This window comes from Saimiri boliviensis, chromosome 3, assembly GCF_048565385.1.
Source record: "Saimiri boliviensis isolate mSaiBol1 chromosome 3, mSaiBol1.pri, whole genome shotgun sequence".
In the NCBI taxonomy this organism is placed as follows: Eukaryota; Metazoa; Chordata; class Mammalia; order Primates; family Cebidae; genus Saimiri; species Saimiri boliviensis.
In genome coordinates this window covers 115333497-115349823 of record NC_133451.1, presented here as the reverse complement: position 1 = coordinate 115349823, position 16327 = coordinate 115333497, and the positions used below count along the sequence as shown (strand labels likewise).

The window sequence follows — 16327 nt, the reverse complement described above, 5'->3', positions numbered from 1 at the left end:
CCTTTTCTACATTTCTCAGCAGTTTTGGGCATTTTATTTTTTGGACACTCATTTTAACATTTCTAAAGAGTCACCCTCACCTTCTTCTGCCACGAGGAGCTGCTGCCCCGTTCTATAGCACCACCTATCGGTGGGACATTCTCGTCTACCTTTTATGTTACTAAATGTACATAAATGAGAAAAAATACATATTTAAGTAACATCTGAATATAGCTAAATGATCTGCCTTGCTACTAAGAGTAACGTGCAAATGCAGAGAATAGAACCGGAAGCCAAGTAACTGCCTGAATGTGCTGGAGGGGTCGTGCCTGTCCTGGGTTCTACATCAGCAGGTCCCTGAGCATGGGCAGGGTTGACGGGGTGAGTAGGAAAGTTCTGAATGCTGGAGAGAACAGGCAGCAAGTCCTTCCTCAGTCCCCTAGCATTCCAGCAGGGACCCCACTTTCCATGGGGCCCTCTTGCAACAGACTAGCTCGGCGGAGCCAAGGTGCGGGTCCTGGCCCACACTAGAGTTTGAAGATTTGTAAATCACCTCCATCCATCATACCTGCTTTCCTTACTGTTGAAGTACCAACAACGAACGTGTTTTCTCGTCCCTTGTACACTTGCCCGGCTCCCAGGACCAGATCAGGAAGTCCTTCAGGGCCAGGCTCAGTGGCATCCATTTTTGCTGCTTTTGCAACATCCAGCAGCAGGACTTGCCACAGCGCGCCTTGGATATTTTGAGTAAATGAATGAGGCTCTCCAAAGCTTCTGCACTCACTGCACTGGATTCGCAGACAGAAACCCTTATTATTTAATGTAAAGAGTTTGTCTCATCCTGATACCAAAACCTGGCAGAGACTCAACAACAAAAAAAGAAAACTTCAGGCCAATATCCATGATGAACATAGATGCAAAAATCTTCAATAAAATACTGGCAAACCTATTGCAACAGCACATCAAAAAGCATATCCATCACGGTCAAGTAGGCTTCATCCCAGGGATGCAAAGTCTATAAACGGAATCCACCACATAAACAAAACCGAAGACAAAAACCAAGCTAAATTCCTCATTTTACATAAGCAATCAAAATGTATTCTACCGATAGATCAAATAAAAGTAGACTTGTATATAAGCATAATTAAAAGCAATAATTAACTCCCAAACCACTGCTATTCAAAGTCTAATCTGCAAACAGATACAGATCCACAAGCTACGATAGGTCCACCACAAGATAACAGAAAAAAAGAGTAAGCATTTAGAAAGTTTTACGATAATTTAACAGAGAACTTTAAGTCTGCTGAACCTGATAATAAAAAATGTAGGCCTGGTGTGGTGGCTCACTCTTATAATCACAGACCTTTGGGAGGCTGAGGCAGGAGGATCACTAGAGCCCAAGGAGTTCAAGGCTGCAGTGAACTATGACTGTGTCGTTGCACTCCAGCCTCGATAAGAGAGCATGACCCTGCCTCCAAAAAACAGAAAAAGAAAAGGGTAAGCTAATATTTGTATTTTATGTTTAATAATTTTTATTGCATTTTATAAAATTATTGGTCCCAGATGTTCTGGAAATTTTTTTAAACTCATCATTTAGCACAGAGAGCTTGAAATGTATCATTCTAAACAACAGGAAGGAATAAAAAGCTAAACAGTCTAATAAAAGGTATAAATCAAAGGAAAACTAGCAAAGAGAATACTTAAAATAAGTTTTAAACTAGAACAAATGTCTTGGTTATTATAATACATTTAATGACTCAAATCCCTAAAAAGACAAAGATTTATGATACTGAATTAAATTTCAAAATTTAACTACATCCTGCTTATAAAACACGTACCACAACAAAAGGGTACAATGGATTAAAAAGAAAAAAGTAGTAGTCCTGAGGTCAGGAGTTCGAGACCAACCTGGCCAACATGGCGAAAAACCCATCTCTACCAAAAATACAAAAATTAGCCAGGTGTGGTGTGGCCTATAATCCCAGCTACTTGGGAGGCAGGAGAATCGCCTAAATCCGGGAGGCAGAGGTTGCAGAGAGCTGAGATCACACAACTGCACTGCAGCCTGGGCCACAGAGGGAGACTCCATGTCAAAAAGAACAGAAAAGTAGAAAAAGGCGGTAGTGATACACCAAGCACAAAGCAGAGGTGGCAATGTTAATTTTAGAAAACGATTTCAAGGTAAAAAGGATCGAAGAGGACTTTATGCTAACTGTATATTTATATGTCTAGAAGTGTGTATATATAAATATGTATATGTACAGTGTGTATAAATATACAATTGTAGACATGCTTATATGTTTATCAAAGGTAAAATCAACAACAAAGACACATGTTAGATTTCAAAATGTCAAAATACATAATGCTAAAACTATTAGTAATATGAAAAAAATTGTATGATTTTGGAAGACGAATTTAGCACATGTATCACACACAGTCTTGAATAAACAAAACTTATGGACAACAAAAACTTAGAAGAGTTGGCTAATATAATAAACTTAACATATGTAAATTTATTAACAAAAATTAACACACTTCCTATTTTAAAATTCCTTTTTCCAAGTTTCTATGAAACACAGAAACTGATCTCTATTAGGCAACAAAAATGTCAGTAAATTTGAAAGAAAAAAATCGTATTATACAGTTGATACTAATTGCCATAAAATAAGAAATCACTGACAAGAGTTTTTTAAAGACTCACAATTTCTAGGAGAAAAAGGAAGCAAAAAGTAATTCAACATAGCTACTGAGTCAAAGAGGAAACCAAAATGCTAACTTATAGACAACTTAAATGACTAAATAAAATATTACAGATCAAAGCTGTACTCAAAAGCAATTTCATAGCTTTAAAGACTTCATATGTATATTTATGCAATACACATGTACTATATAAATCATATAACCCAATATACTTCATTCACAGAAACTATATCTTATGTTATTAAATTGGAAAACTGAAAAACTTCTCTGGCATCATAACCAAAAGTGGTTGAAATACACTTTACCACAACAAATTATTATATTTGCGGGGGGGCGATGAAGGAGACTCACTCTGTCACCCAGGCTGGAGTGCAGCGACCAATCTCGGCTCACTGCAAACTCCACCTCCCAGGTTCAGGCGATTCTCCTGCCTCAGCCTCCTGAGCAGCTAGGATTACAGGCATGTGCCATCACGCCCAGCTAATTTTTGTATTTTTAGTAGAGATGGGCTTTCACCACATTGGCCTGGTTAGTCTCGAACTCCTGACCTCAAGTGATCCTCCCACCTCAGCTTCCCAAAGAGCTGGGATTGCAGGCGTGAGCCACCGCGCCCGGCCCACATTAATTTTTTTAACGTGGAAAAATTCAAGACAAATAATTATTTCACATCTAAGGTTCTTAGTATAATCTTTTACACAGGACATAAAAATACTGAACTAGGAGAAGCAATGTCTTTAAAGCAGATTAAGTAAACTACTGTTCATCATTTGCTTTCTCATTGAATCTAAAAACACCAACACCATGTCATTCTCGATCTCCAAAGCAGAAAAGGACAACACAGTGAAAAACAATATGGGCTGAAAGTCCCTCCTAGCACCATATCCCATTTTGTCATTAACCGATTTTCTCAATACCCATTCCATTGCCCTTTTTTTTTTTTTTTTTGATAATGAACTATTCCTAGCTGGTTGCCAAATTGTTCTTATCATTCATTACCCTCTAAGGTTCCCGTGTTCTCATTCCTTTGAATGTCCATCCGGCACTGGCACTGGCACTTTGCAGCTCTAGATCAAGAGCTGGCCTTGCCAGCTACTCAAATGTTCATGCCCGGCTCTAGAGGCGTTCTACGCAGCACTGCGTGTCTGGCTTAAAATATAGAGCCCAGAGTATTATCTTTAGTACTCTGCTCAATCTATTTGGGGAGATACACTTGTGTGTCTTAGTCAAGGCTCATAAATCATATCTATACTGGTGAACAGAGCCAAACTTTGTCCAGCAGAAATGACATGCAGTTTTAAAATGGTCAACAGCTCAGACTCTGGAGCCAGACTGCTGGGCTGAAATCTGAGATCTCTTGCACATGCAAGGCTACTCCTTGAACCTCAGTCTCCTCTTCGATAAAATGGAATATCAGTACTACCTCTATAAGTATTAAATGAGACAATGCAAATAAAGTGCTTAGAGCAATCCCTGATCTACAGTAAACATTAACAGGAGTTCATTCTTTTTCCCCTTCTCCTCACTCCTTCCCTCCCAACTCTGAAGTCGAGTTAGCAAACATCTAATCTAACTTCTCCAACCCGTGACCTGAGTGCATGTAGCCCAGGACAGCTTTGAATGTGGCCCAACACAAATTCGTAAACTTTATGAAAACAGCATGGGACTTTTTTGCAATTTTTTTTTTTTTTAGCTCATCAGCTATTGTTAGTGTTAGCGTATTTTATGTGTATCCCAAGACGATTCTTCTTCCTATGTGGCCCAGGGAAACCAAGAGATTGGACACCCCTGATCTAACAGAATGAAGATGTATATAGCATAAACACCGTCTTGTAGAATGTTCCTTTTTCAATGTAAGAGGAAATGCTAAAGATACAGGTCAAAATGAGACAAAGATGCTCGAGTAACCATCATCATCTGGGAGCAGACACAATGTCTGAAGTACTGCTTTTGTTTTTCTACATTACTTCATTTTCTACATCAAAAGAGTGTGGCTTTCTACATCCTCTACATTACTTCACAGTCTGCTAATGATGAGACTTTCCTCGGACAAACTTTTTGTTGACAAATTAATAACCAGGCTCTGATGAAAGGAAAGTGATCAGTCTGGGCAATTATGCTGGTCACAAAGTCCCCCAAACAAACAAAAAAAAGGATGGTTCCCGTCTCTGTGGTTCTATATTAACTCCAAAGTCAGCAAGTCTTCCAAGACTTTCCCAGCCTGTCACGACCAACCCAGGACAAAGGGGAAGTGACCCGCCAGGAGCACGCGGAGCCCGGAGGCACCGCCGGAGGGAGGTAGGTCAGGGTCTGACTGAATGGAGGTGCTGTAACAAGATCACAGGAGAGACGTAACCGATGAGATCGAGAACTGGATTTCTTTCCAGAAGCCGCAGAATTCACGGAGCGGCAGCCTCCTTTCACTTCCTCAGGAGTCCAGGAGAGTCGGGTTTATTGACCAGAGAACAGAGATGTTAAAAAAAAAAAAAAAAAAAAAAAAAAAAAAAAAAAAAAAAAAAAGGCAGAAAGCTAAGGTGATTCGTCCAGACTGGACAGTTCTTTTCACCCAGTGGGTGTAATGCGGGGTCCGTCCGCTACAGGAACCCGTGCGGACCCCTTAGCCTCCTCTTGGCATGGACAAAATTGGCTGGAAGAGCTCAGCCTGCCCCACAGGCCTGTTGGGTAGAGGAATCCACAAAGAAGTCAGCCTGATTCCCGGCAAGACCCTTCCACTGCAGCCTCACAGACACCAGGCAGCTGCTTCCCTCACACCTCCTCTTCTGTCTTCCCCGTTCCCATTTTTCAGCTCCCCGTCAGGGATCTGGGCTGGATCCCATGCTCCCATCGCCTGCTCCGCTTCGGCCCTCACCTGCTGACCGCGCCTCCCCCAGCTCAGCCTCTTTCCAGCTCCATCCACCCACCAGGGCCACAAAACAAGCATGCAGGATTAAGAAGCTGAGCTGGAAGGTGGGTGGGCGTGGGACTGTGAAGCACAGATGCTCCCTAGAGAAGGTGTCACCCAAAGCCAAATGACAAAGAGGGAAGGAGATGAGACACAGTGGTCAGAGAGGCTGTACACCCCGGGGGCTTGGAGCAGGCTCGCTGGCAGCTTAGGCTGACAGATGGCTTCCAAGGACTGCAGGACTGTCCCAAGACTGGAAGGCACCCCAAAGGGGTAACACCAGAAGGCCTGGGGACTTCTGTACATAATAAAATGCTGTTTTGGAAATCAGATCCACCGGGGTGCCCCCTCTCAATATGGAGAAGTTCTCCTCCCATTTTCAGCATAAAAGTGTCAGAAAGCATCTGGGACCCCCGAAGGCCACCTCCAGGCATGGGGGCTTCAAGCTGTGGGGCAGCGGGGTCAGTGTGTGGCGGGAAGTCTGGAATCTCTAAAGACGACTTTCCTTAAAAGGACATGTGTTGGGCCCTACCATCCTGAACATGAACATATAAATGTTTTTTTCTTCAAAATTTGGACAGTGGGGGCTTTAGTTAGAAGTAGAAAACTTGGCACAGTGGCTCACACCTGTAATCCCAGCACTTTGGGAGGCCGAGGTGGGTGGATCACCTGAGGTCAGGAGTTCAAGACCAGCCTGGCCAACATGGTGAAACCCTGTCTCTACTAAAAATACAAAACATTAGCCAGGCAATGTGGCACATGTCTGTGGTCCCAGCTACTAGGGAGGCTGAGGCAGGAGGATCGCTGGAACTCAGGAGGCAGAAGTTGCAGTGAGCCAAGATTGAGGCATTGCACTCCAGCCTGGGTGACAGAGCAAGACTCCATCTCAAAAAAAAAAAAAAAAAAAAAAAAAAAGTAGAAAGGCAAAGGTGTCACCAAAACCTTTTGTCACAATGGTTTGAAAGGAAAAATAGTCCAAATCCTGGAGGGAAAAGGCAGGCACCCGACACAGCGCTGGAGGAAGCAGGCCAAGACAGAAGAAAATGCTGTCACATGCAGAGCTCCCAGGAAGCATCATCAAAGAGGGCCACTGCTCTGGGAAGCCAGCCTTCCAGCCAGCACTGCCACAGTACCCCAGGGTTCACAGTGAAGACAGACGGCGGCAGCAACCTCGGGCGGCAGGAAGATGGAATGCCCCAGACTGAATTCCACCCCTGCAAGATGCTAGGGAGCCTTCAGTGAGCTCCAGGGACTCCTAGATTCACAAGAAAGAGGTTCTTTTGGACTCGCTGTGCATCCCCAGCTTCCATGCCAGAGAGCTAGACCAAGGAACGTCACGTGTGCCCCAAATGTTATTGGGGAGCGGGGAGGTGACATTGTACTTACAGAGACAAGTCATTTTACATTGACAGACGGGCCCTCACTTTAGAACATTATATTACAGCGCCATCACAATAAATTGAGAAAATGGAGGCATTTCATCGTGTTTATTTTCATCTTCAGAGTGAAATCTACAGCGCAGAGGTATGCTTCCACGGTGTTAACGTCATAAGAACGCCTTCAGACCCGGATCTGCTCAGCGTGGGGTCTCTCATCGTCCACTTTATCCTTTTCTTCAGCCCCCCAAGACTCAGATGAATCATTTCTACCTCCTTATCAAAGTCACTGATCCATTTATCAAATTCTCAGAGATATACCACCAGCTCTGGCCCTGGGCAGTGTTCAGCTTGACTGGTTTGCCTCGAGAGACTGATAGCAAGGTATCAAGAGCTGTTTAAGCCAGCTCCTCCCACGCCAGTGTGACTTTTATTTTTATTTATTTATTGACATAGGGTCTCACTCTGTCACCCAGGCTGGAGTGCAGTGGCACAATCTTGGTTCACTGTAGCTTCGATCTCCCAGGCTCAAACGATCCTCCCTCCTCAGCCTCTCAAGTGGCTGGGACCACAGGCACACAGCACCACGCTCAGCTAATTTTTTTAAATATTTTTTTGTAGAGATGGGATCTACTTTGTTGCCCCAGGCTGGTCCAGAACTTCTGGGCTGTAGTGATCCCCCAACTTAGGCCTTCCAAAGTGCTGGGATTATAGCCACCATGCTTGACCTAGTGTGACTCAAATGGATTAAAATCTCTTGACATAACATTTCCCTAAAAATCTAGGTCTAGCTATTATTATAGTATGCTATATATTTAAAAATTAGATCCAAAGCTTGTACCGTGGCAATACATCTATTTATTCCTTATTCGGATAAACAATACACTATATCATTAGTTTCCCTCAAATTAAGAAATCTTGGAAATTATATCATGTCTACAGCTATGCAATAAGGGTTTAAAATTTATTTCACAAACATATAAACTAAAGAGAAGGACACAAATACAGTCTCCAGACTTCGAGTAACTAATGGTAAAGCCCACCTCGTACACTGAAAATTATATTTTTAAGGCGACCAAATCATCACTGTGTGTGACATTTTAGGCAGACTGAAGAAATTTTAAATTCTTTGCAGCAAATAGTTTGTATATAACAAACTCTCCCAGGTTTTTACCCCAAAATATGTGACTGACCTCAGGAACAGAAAGCATCGAAGTACTTTCAACCATCACAAGACACAGACACCCTTTCAGTTTAATCAGCCCTTTTAAAATAACTTGGCAATAACCGGCAAATTGATCTCTTGATGCAATTTATTTTCCAAATTCAGAGTAAACCCAAAAGGAAACACACATGCTTAAGATCATAATTAATCTATAAGCAGTAAAATTTATAAATCTTCGCAAAGCCTGATTTATCACAAAGACCTGGAATCTCATTCTAAATGCTTTATTACAATGAAACTGACATGCCTTACATGCCTTTGCTGAAAATATCTTTGAGCCACAGTGAGGTCATTCATAAAAATGGTTTTTTATAACTATCTAGAAGTCACTGAAGCTTTAAATGCATCATTGTTCACTGTTCAGACTTAATCCTGTGCTTTTAATATGAGAGGTAAGCTTCTTTAGGAGAGAGGCCTGCTTCTTAAACTTCTCTCAATTTTCGGCAGACCCCAATCCAGTACACATTTAGGAAGACGCATGCCTTCTCTCTGCAGAACACCATCCCACGTGGCCCCACAGGACCTGGCCTGGGCCTGCCTCTGACCTCAGCTACAGTCACACCCTCTTCTCTTTCCTGATGCGACCAGCCCAGCCCCACGGGCCACCCTTTCTGTTTGTCTAGCACAGTCGGGCTGATTTCCACCTGTTTCCCTTTCATTGATGGTTGGTGGATACCTGCCTCATTGGTCAAGTGTCACCCCAAATGAGGTACTATCCAATAGCCGTCCAAAACACTGCTTCTAACGTCCCGGTGCCTGGGTCTGGATCCTGGCCTATCACTTACTAACTAGGTATCCCTGGAGAACATTTATCTTTCTGTTTCCTAAGGTCCTTATTTGTACATGGATAAAATAATGATACCTAAATTGTATAAATGTCTTAAAGATTAGATTTGATCATAAAATAAAGCATTAGAAAATAGCTGATGATCAATAAATGTAAAGTTAGCTATTCTGTCATTTCTCTCAGCACTCTTGATTCTATCAATTGCTTCATTCTTAAAGCACTTAAAACTATTTGAGCCAAGCACGGGGGCTCACACCTGTAATTCCAGCACTTTGGGAAGCTCAGGCAGATGGATCACCTGCGGTTGGGAGTTCGAGACCAGCCCGACAAACATGGAGAAACCCCACTCTACTAAAAATACAAAATTAGCCAGGCGTGGTGGTACATGCGAGGGCAACAAGAGCAAAACTCTGTTTCGAAAAACTGTTTATTTCCCTTTTTTTTTTTTTTTTTTTTTTTTTTTTTTTTTTTTTTGAGACAGAGCCTTACTATCACCCAGGCTGGAGTGCAGCCGGTGTGATCTTGACTCATTGCTACCTCCACCACCTGGCTTCAAGCAAGTCTCCTGCCTCAGCCTCCCAAGTAGCTGGAATTACAGGCGGCCACTACCACGCTCAGATAATTTTTGTGTTTTTAGTAGAGACAGGGGTTTCACCATATTAGCCAGGCTAGTCTCAAACTCTTGACCTCAGGTGATCTGCCCACCTCGGCCTCCCACAGTGCTGGGATTACAGGCGTGAGCCACCGCACCAGGACTATTTCTTTAATTTTTCAAATGTCTGTTGTATCACTAGAATGGAACCTCCAAAAATTACAGGGACTATATCTGACTTGTTCTCCACTTCAGTGCCTAGAACACATCCCAGGAAATGGTGGACGCTTCAGTCACTGAATGAATCATTCTCTACAATTTAAAGGGCTTTCAAACAACTGTTAAGCAATTCAAGCTATTCATCCAGGAGTATTATTCAATTGTAAGTTAAGTAAGTTCTTGAACTATAACTTCTTTTGAGTATACCAATGTCTGTGGAGTATACATTTTTTAAAATAATTCTAGGTCGGGCTTGGGTGCTAACATCTGTAATCTCAGCACTTTAGGAGGCTGAGATGGGAGGATTGCTTGAGGCAAAACCAGTTCAAAACCAGTTATTTGGTTTGAAGCTGTGTCTTCACCCAAAGCTCATGTTGTAGTTTCCATAATTCCCACACGTAGGGGAGGGGCCTTGTGGGAGATGACTGAATTATGGGGATGGATCTTTCCCGTGCTGTTCTCATGGTAGTGAATCAGTCTCACAAGGTCTGATGGCTTTAAGGAAGACAGTTTCCCTGCACAAACTCTCTCTTTGCCTGCTGCCATCCATGTAAGATGTGACTTGCTCTTCCTTGCCTTCCGCCATGATTGTGAGGCTTCCCCAGCCATGTGGAAGTGTGAGTTCTCCATTAAACCTCTTTCCTTTGTAAATTGTCCAGTCTCAAGTATGTCTTTATCAGCACTGTGAAAATGGACTAATACAACCAGCCTTGGCAACACAGGGAGACCCTGTCTCTATAAAAAAAAAAAAAGTTAAAAATTAGCCAGGCACTGTGATGTGTGCCTATTGTCTCAGCTACTAAGGAGGCTGAGGCAGGAGGACTGCTTGAGCCCAGGAGTTGGAGGATGCAGTGAGCCATGATGGTACCACTGCACTCCATCCTGGACAATAGAACAATTCCTTGTCTTAAAAAAAAGAAAAAAGAAAAAAAATCTGTCTTAAAAGTCCACTATTTGGAGAAACCAGTTTAAGAAATCAACTCTTTTTGAGAAAACCAGTACAAATTTTGGAAGAGAACCTTGATGGCCATGTGTTCTAAATAATTTTATAATGCAAAATACAAGTTCTGATGTAAAGGCTAAAAAAGCATATTTGTTCTGAACTGTTTAAACGTGAGGATCACATGGGAAAGTGTAAAGTGCCACTTTCCCATTTGGGGACAGAGATGTACGCATGCTCCCTGAGATCTGGATGGGGAGCACCTGGCCCCACACAAAGGCTCAGGGTTTGTGGTTGAGGCTAGAGGCTCTTCAGCCTCAACCAGACTAATGGTGTCTTTCTTCAGGTAGAAACCGGGGCCTGTGCAAGCATACCAAAGGAGAGCAAACACTCTAAAGAAGCCCTTGGCATTTCTCCCTGTTTCAATAGGCCTAGCTCATGCTCCTATTTCTAACCTCCTCCCAGTCCCACCCTTCCCCTCACTGGCATAGAATTCTCATTGTAACACAGATCAAATCATATCACTCCCACCCCTGCTGAGACGCCCCCAGTGGCTTCCAGATCTTCACATGTGGCCCTCTCCCACCTCTCCGTTGTCTTATCACCCCAGCCAGTTTCCAAACACATCAAGAACTCTCCAACCCCAGGCCTTCACTCAGGATCTAGTCCCCTCCTTCCTCAGCAGGGTAAGTTCTCCTGCTCTGTAGGAACTCCCGCCCCAGCCCCACCTCCATCTGCACAAGGTCAAGTTCAAGCCTCATACCTGGGAAACCTCCCCTACCAGGTCACAAGACAGAAGTAACTGCTTCTCCTTCACTTAAAACAAAAAGTCCTCAAAGCATTTAGCACACTCAGTTTCTTATGTCAGAATACCCCAAAAGATTGTGTGCCCCATCAGCCTTCCTATTTCCAGGAGTGACACAGGCTGGCACTAGAAAGTACTCGGTAAACATGTATGGCCTTTAATTTACTGTGATTGACTCAAAATAGACAGCACAACTTTAAAACATGACCAGCATCCTGTATACCCCTCGAAGGGTTCTGAAAATCAAACCCCTCTTTTCTATACGTCCAAGGTAGATTATTTCTAAGAATGAGCTTGCCTATTCTAATAGGTTATTTCTACTTAGGGGATTGGAAGATGCCAAGTCAAAACCACTTTTCCCTTGAGTGGCTGAATATTCTGCTTCTTGTGGAATCCAGTAATCATGTCCTTGTTCAACCTCACCTGAAATTTTACAGTTGATTAGAACTGTATACTTTTGGAATCACAGGCACCAAAATGCTTACGATTTCAACACAGATGTTTCAAGTTACAGAATAAAGTATTAACTCCTGGCAAGGTCTGCTGTGAACGTGTAGGTTTGCCTCAACGGCACCACAGCACAGCCAGAGAAAAGCACCTGGGCCCGCCTGTCTCTCCTGGCCTGCGAGCCTCTCCACTCTGCGTTGTGTGAGATCGTGCACCCAGGCGAACCCAAGTCAAGAGACAGAGCAGAACATTCCTCTCCTTCCTTCACTGGCAAGATCTAATGGGTCAATTCTATTACCACTCTTTATGGTGGGATCTAAGGGATCATCTGAAAAACAATCAACTCTTATAAATAATCCTAATTCCCCACAAGCATGATACATTTCGAACATGCACTTGGCTACCAGTTATTTCAGAGGACTACTGGTAAACGATGAGCTTAATTCAGGTTCGGCAAGTGAGAATGTAAGGCGCCTCCTGTAAACTCATCTACGTGTCTGGCTCTATGGCCCTTTCATACCCATAAAATAACCAGCTGTCCACCCCTACTGCTTCACTTGACTAGCCTTAGAAAAAATAAAATAAAAAAGAAGGAGCTAAACTCCCGAAACAATGTTAAAAGGATTTGACAATAGATGTAGTACAAATGGGGTCAATTGAAAGGGATGGTGCTTGAGATGTATTACTAATAATAAAGTATCAAAGATAGCATTTGATTTCTGGTTTTATGCATACAGTAGATAGACTCCAGGCTATCCCTGTGATAACATCACTCTTTTCAGAGCAGAGTTTCAGCCAGGATCCCCCGCTGCACCCATTCCCCACCCCCCAGCATTTGAACTTGTCACCACGTGTATTGTGACTCAGAATAAAAGGTTGTGAGCCAGTCTTCATCGGCTTCCAGACTGGAATTTCAAAGCCCAGTAAAAGATCTGGCAACCAAAAAATGAGGAAGCATGCAGCAGACACTGAGAATTTTTATAGGAGATAAAAATCTTTCAAACAATTCAGCATTTTATCATCATTACTGAAGCAAAATTGGAATTCCAGTGGAGATTTTAATCCTCCCCCCACTCCCTCCGAGGCAGTTCAAAAGAAAGTTACCACTTGGATCCCAGCAGGTATCACCCCTGCTCTTTTATCTGATGCTTGGGCTGTGAGAGGGAGCCCCCCCCCTCTTCCTCTGAGGGTGCAGAGGTAAGGCTAGCTCTCAGTACTGCAGAGGCTGGCAGGCCCCATCAGCTGCCAGGCAGTCAGCAGAGACAGTTCAGGACAGGCTACCTACCCAAGCCAGGGCAGACAGTCAACCAATTAAGGCAATTTAGAACCTTTAAAAATTGCCAAAATATTTCTCTTTGGTTAATACAACAGATCACCAATTCCTATGAACTTATAAATTCTGCTGAAATGAAAAAATATACATGAACATACTGAAATATTTACAAATGAAATTAGGTTGATAGAATGGGGTTTCAAAATAGCAGTGGTAGGGGTAGATGCGTGTATACATGAAATCAGATCGGCCATGCCATTGATACTTTTTGGGGCTGGATGATCAGTACATGGCGTGGGGTTCAATATAATATTTTTGAGTTATACTACTTGCAAATATTTGAAATGTTGTAAAATAAAACATTAAAAAAGTGTGAAATCGAATTTCAAAAAAACGTATTAAAAGCCTATAGAGCAATCTACAGAGCGCATACAAATGACTACACAGATTCTTAGGTCCTAATGTGTCACAGTCCTACAGTACAAAAGCAAGTCAAGTCTCAGAGGCGTTCATCTTGGCTCTTTACGGAGGCCGCTTAATTTCAGGGACTGAGGTTTTTGATTAAGGCACCTTTTGAAATTCAGCGCAGGTTACAAAATACACAAGACGCAAGCTTTACTAGCTTTTTGTCTACTCAAGTCAAAGGAAGCTTGTAAAGATCTCTTCTATGCCAAAACAGACAAAACACAACAAAATTAAAATGCTATAAATTTGTCACACGCATAGATGGTGTCACGTCGGCAGGTAACAGCTAATCCTTCAGAGGAAGGCGGCATAGCAACAGTGGGTAACGAAAAAGGCGGCTTTACAGTTTTTTAGCGTTTGAACTTTTGACCTCCCAAAACGTCAAGAAAGAATTTCTAAACCGCGGAACTAGAAAGAATGCTTTCTTCTTTGAAATTGTTTCCCAAAGCCTTACTATTTACCGTGTATGCTTTTAGCCACCGGACCCAAAGTGCAAAACTCAAAAAGTGTATTCTAAAGGTGATGCAGACTGGATTCGGGGGGATGCTAAGTAGTGAATAAAAACCAGCAAGTCAAAGCAGCACTGGAAGTGCGGCGGTGACCTTCACCTCCGGGCCACTCTGCCCCTCTTCAAGTTCTGCTCTCTTTTGTGGAGGATCGGATACTTTTACTCCGGCCTCTTTGTGTCCCTTCCTTCAAACACACAAACGACTGGAGAGACGTGCTGCAGGTGAGACATTCAAAATGAAATCTGCAGCCCTGTCAAGTTCAGAAGTGCGCGCGCGCAACCCTCAGCTCCTACCCGAGCCTCCCGGCGCGTCCCCCGCGGTCACCCGGCAGGGAAAGACGTCCCAGGCGCACCTGAGCCACCACTGCGGCAGGGAGCCCCGCGAGCCAGGAGCCCCGGAGTCCTCCCCGCCCACCTCCGCCTGCCCCCGCGCACTCCAGCCGCAGGGCAGAGCCGGGAGGGGGACACTCACGCACCCCAAGCGCCGCGCCCGCCGAGCCGCCCGCCGAGCCGAGCCGCAGCGGCGCCCACCTGGCCTGCCCCAGGCACCGCCCGCCGCTGGGGGAGGCTCCCGCGGGCAGATGGGGGCGGTGCACGGGGAATGGGACGACTCCCTCCTTTCGGTGCCAGGAAGTTCCCCAATCCCACGTTCGAAGAGGGCCGCCGGCTCCTCCCCTGGCCGGGGCGCGGGCGCCCAGGGGAGCCTCCCCGGTGCCCACGGCGGACTGGAGCAGGGCGGGGCTCCCGGGGCTGCAGGGCAAGGACACGGCCACCAGGAGGGAAGGAGAGGGAAGGGGAGGGAAGGGACGGGACGGGACAGGCGCGCGGCGGCCGCACTCACCCAGGCAGCGGATATGGAAGCCCGAGGGCGGCCGCAGGGCCCGGCGCGTCCAGCCCTCGCGCAGCGCCTCCAGATGCTCCTCCTTGCCCTGGATCAGCAGGACCTGCTCGTCGATCCAGCCCAGGAAGAAGGTCTCGGCCACCGCTGCCGTGACCTTCTTGTTCCAGAAGTGCTGCATGTTCTCGGCTTTGAAGTCGGCGAAGATCTCGTAGCCGATGTGGTGCCGGGCTAGCTGGCGTGGCTGGGCAGGGGGCGCGGGCCGGGCTGCCCCGGGCCTTTCCCCGGCCGGACCCTCGGCCGGGCCCAGGACGATGGCCAGGGAGTGAGGCGCGATCTGCAGAAACTTCTCCATCTTCCCGGGCATCTGCCGCGCAGACCTGGCTCACCTCGGCCGACTCCGCCGCTCGGGGAACAGCCGCCGGGACGTGGCCGCAAGCCCAGCGGGGAGCGCGACTGTCCCCCAGGGCAGGGCTGGCCGCGCCTCCTCCGCGCCCTCGGTCCTGCCTCCCCGGCGCCCAGCGCAGTTCCTGGGCGCAGCCGGCGGGTCGCAGCTGGGAAGGCACGGTGTGCGGGGCCCGCTCCGGCCCGAGCTCCGGCGCGCGTTACCTGCAGCTCCGGGCCGCCCTCCGGGCAGCGCTCATTTCCAGCGGCTGCACCCTCACCTCCCCGGCGCCCAGCGGCCCCGCGGGGGCGGAGACGCGGGAGGAGGCGGTGAGGGGGCGGGCAGTGCGCACCGGGCCCGGGAACCCCCTCGGCTGGATGTGGCCTGAGGAGTCCGGAGGAGTCCAATGAGGGAGGTGGTCGCGGAGCGCGGGTGGCCGAGGGGTGAGCGTTTGGGTGTTGGGCCTCTAGGGAGACCCGAAGGCGGGGGAGGGGGAGACGCGACCGCGACACTTGGAAGGCACCGATTCTGGAGCCGTGAGTGTCGCTCCTCCCCACGCTCCACCCTGCCCCCACCTCCCACCTCCCGCTGGAACAAGTGGATTCGCTGACTGGTTAATGAATGTACCCTTGGAAGTGGCTTTTTAGAAAACTTAGTCAACCACGAAAAATTGTCATCAGTCGCTCCTCCCAAACTCTCGTGGAATTCTACTTTCTTGTCTCCAGCATATACTTTTGCTTACCCTAGAGAAAACCCAATCAACCATTCCTAGTATTATCTATATAACCCTGGGTTTATGAAGAGGTTACAGAAATTTACCAGGAAAGGTAACCATGATGCTTTTGAGAAAATTCCTTACGTTTGTTTCTATGCAAAACTCTTTTACTTA

At 45.8% G+C, this 16327-nt stretch overlaps 1 protein-coding gene across 3 annotated transcripts in view; it reads right to left on the bottom strand.

Annotated features, from left to right (window-relative positions):
- Positions 1-15959, bottom strand: part of STOX2 (storkhead box 2) — a 231670-nt gene extending 215711 nt beyond the window's left edge. For all 3 annotated transcript variants that reach the window (XM_039468366.2, XM_039468367.2, XM_039468368.2), the window contains exon 1: positions 15057-15959. In XM_039468366.2, coding sequence (XP_039324300.1) covers positions 15057-15420 — 364 coding nt within the window. In that variant the 5' untranslated portion in view covers positions 15421-15959. The remainder of the gene's footprint in view (positions 1-15056) is intronic.
- Positions 15960-16327: the final 368 nt, after the last annotated feature.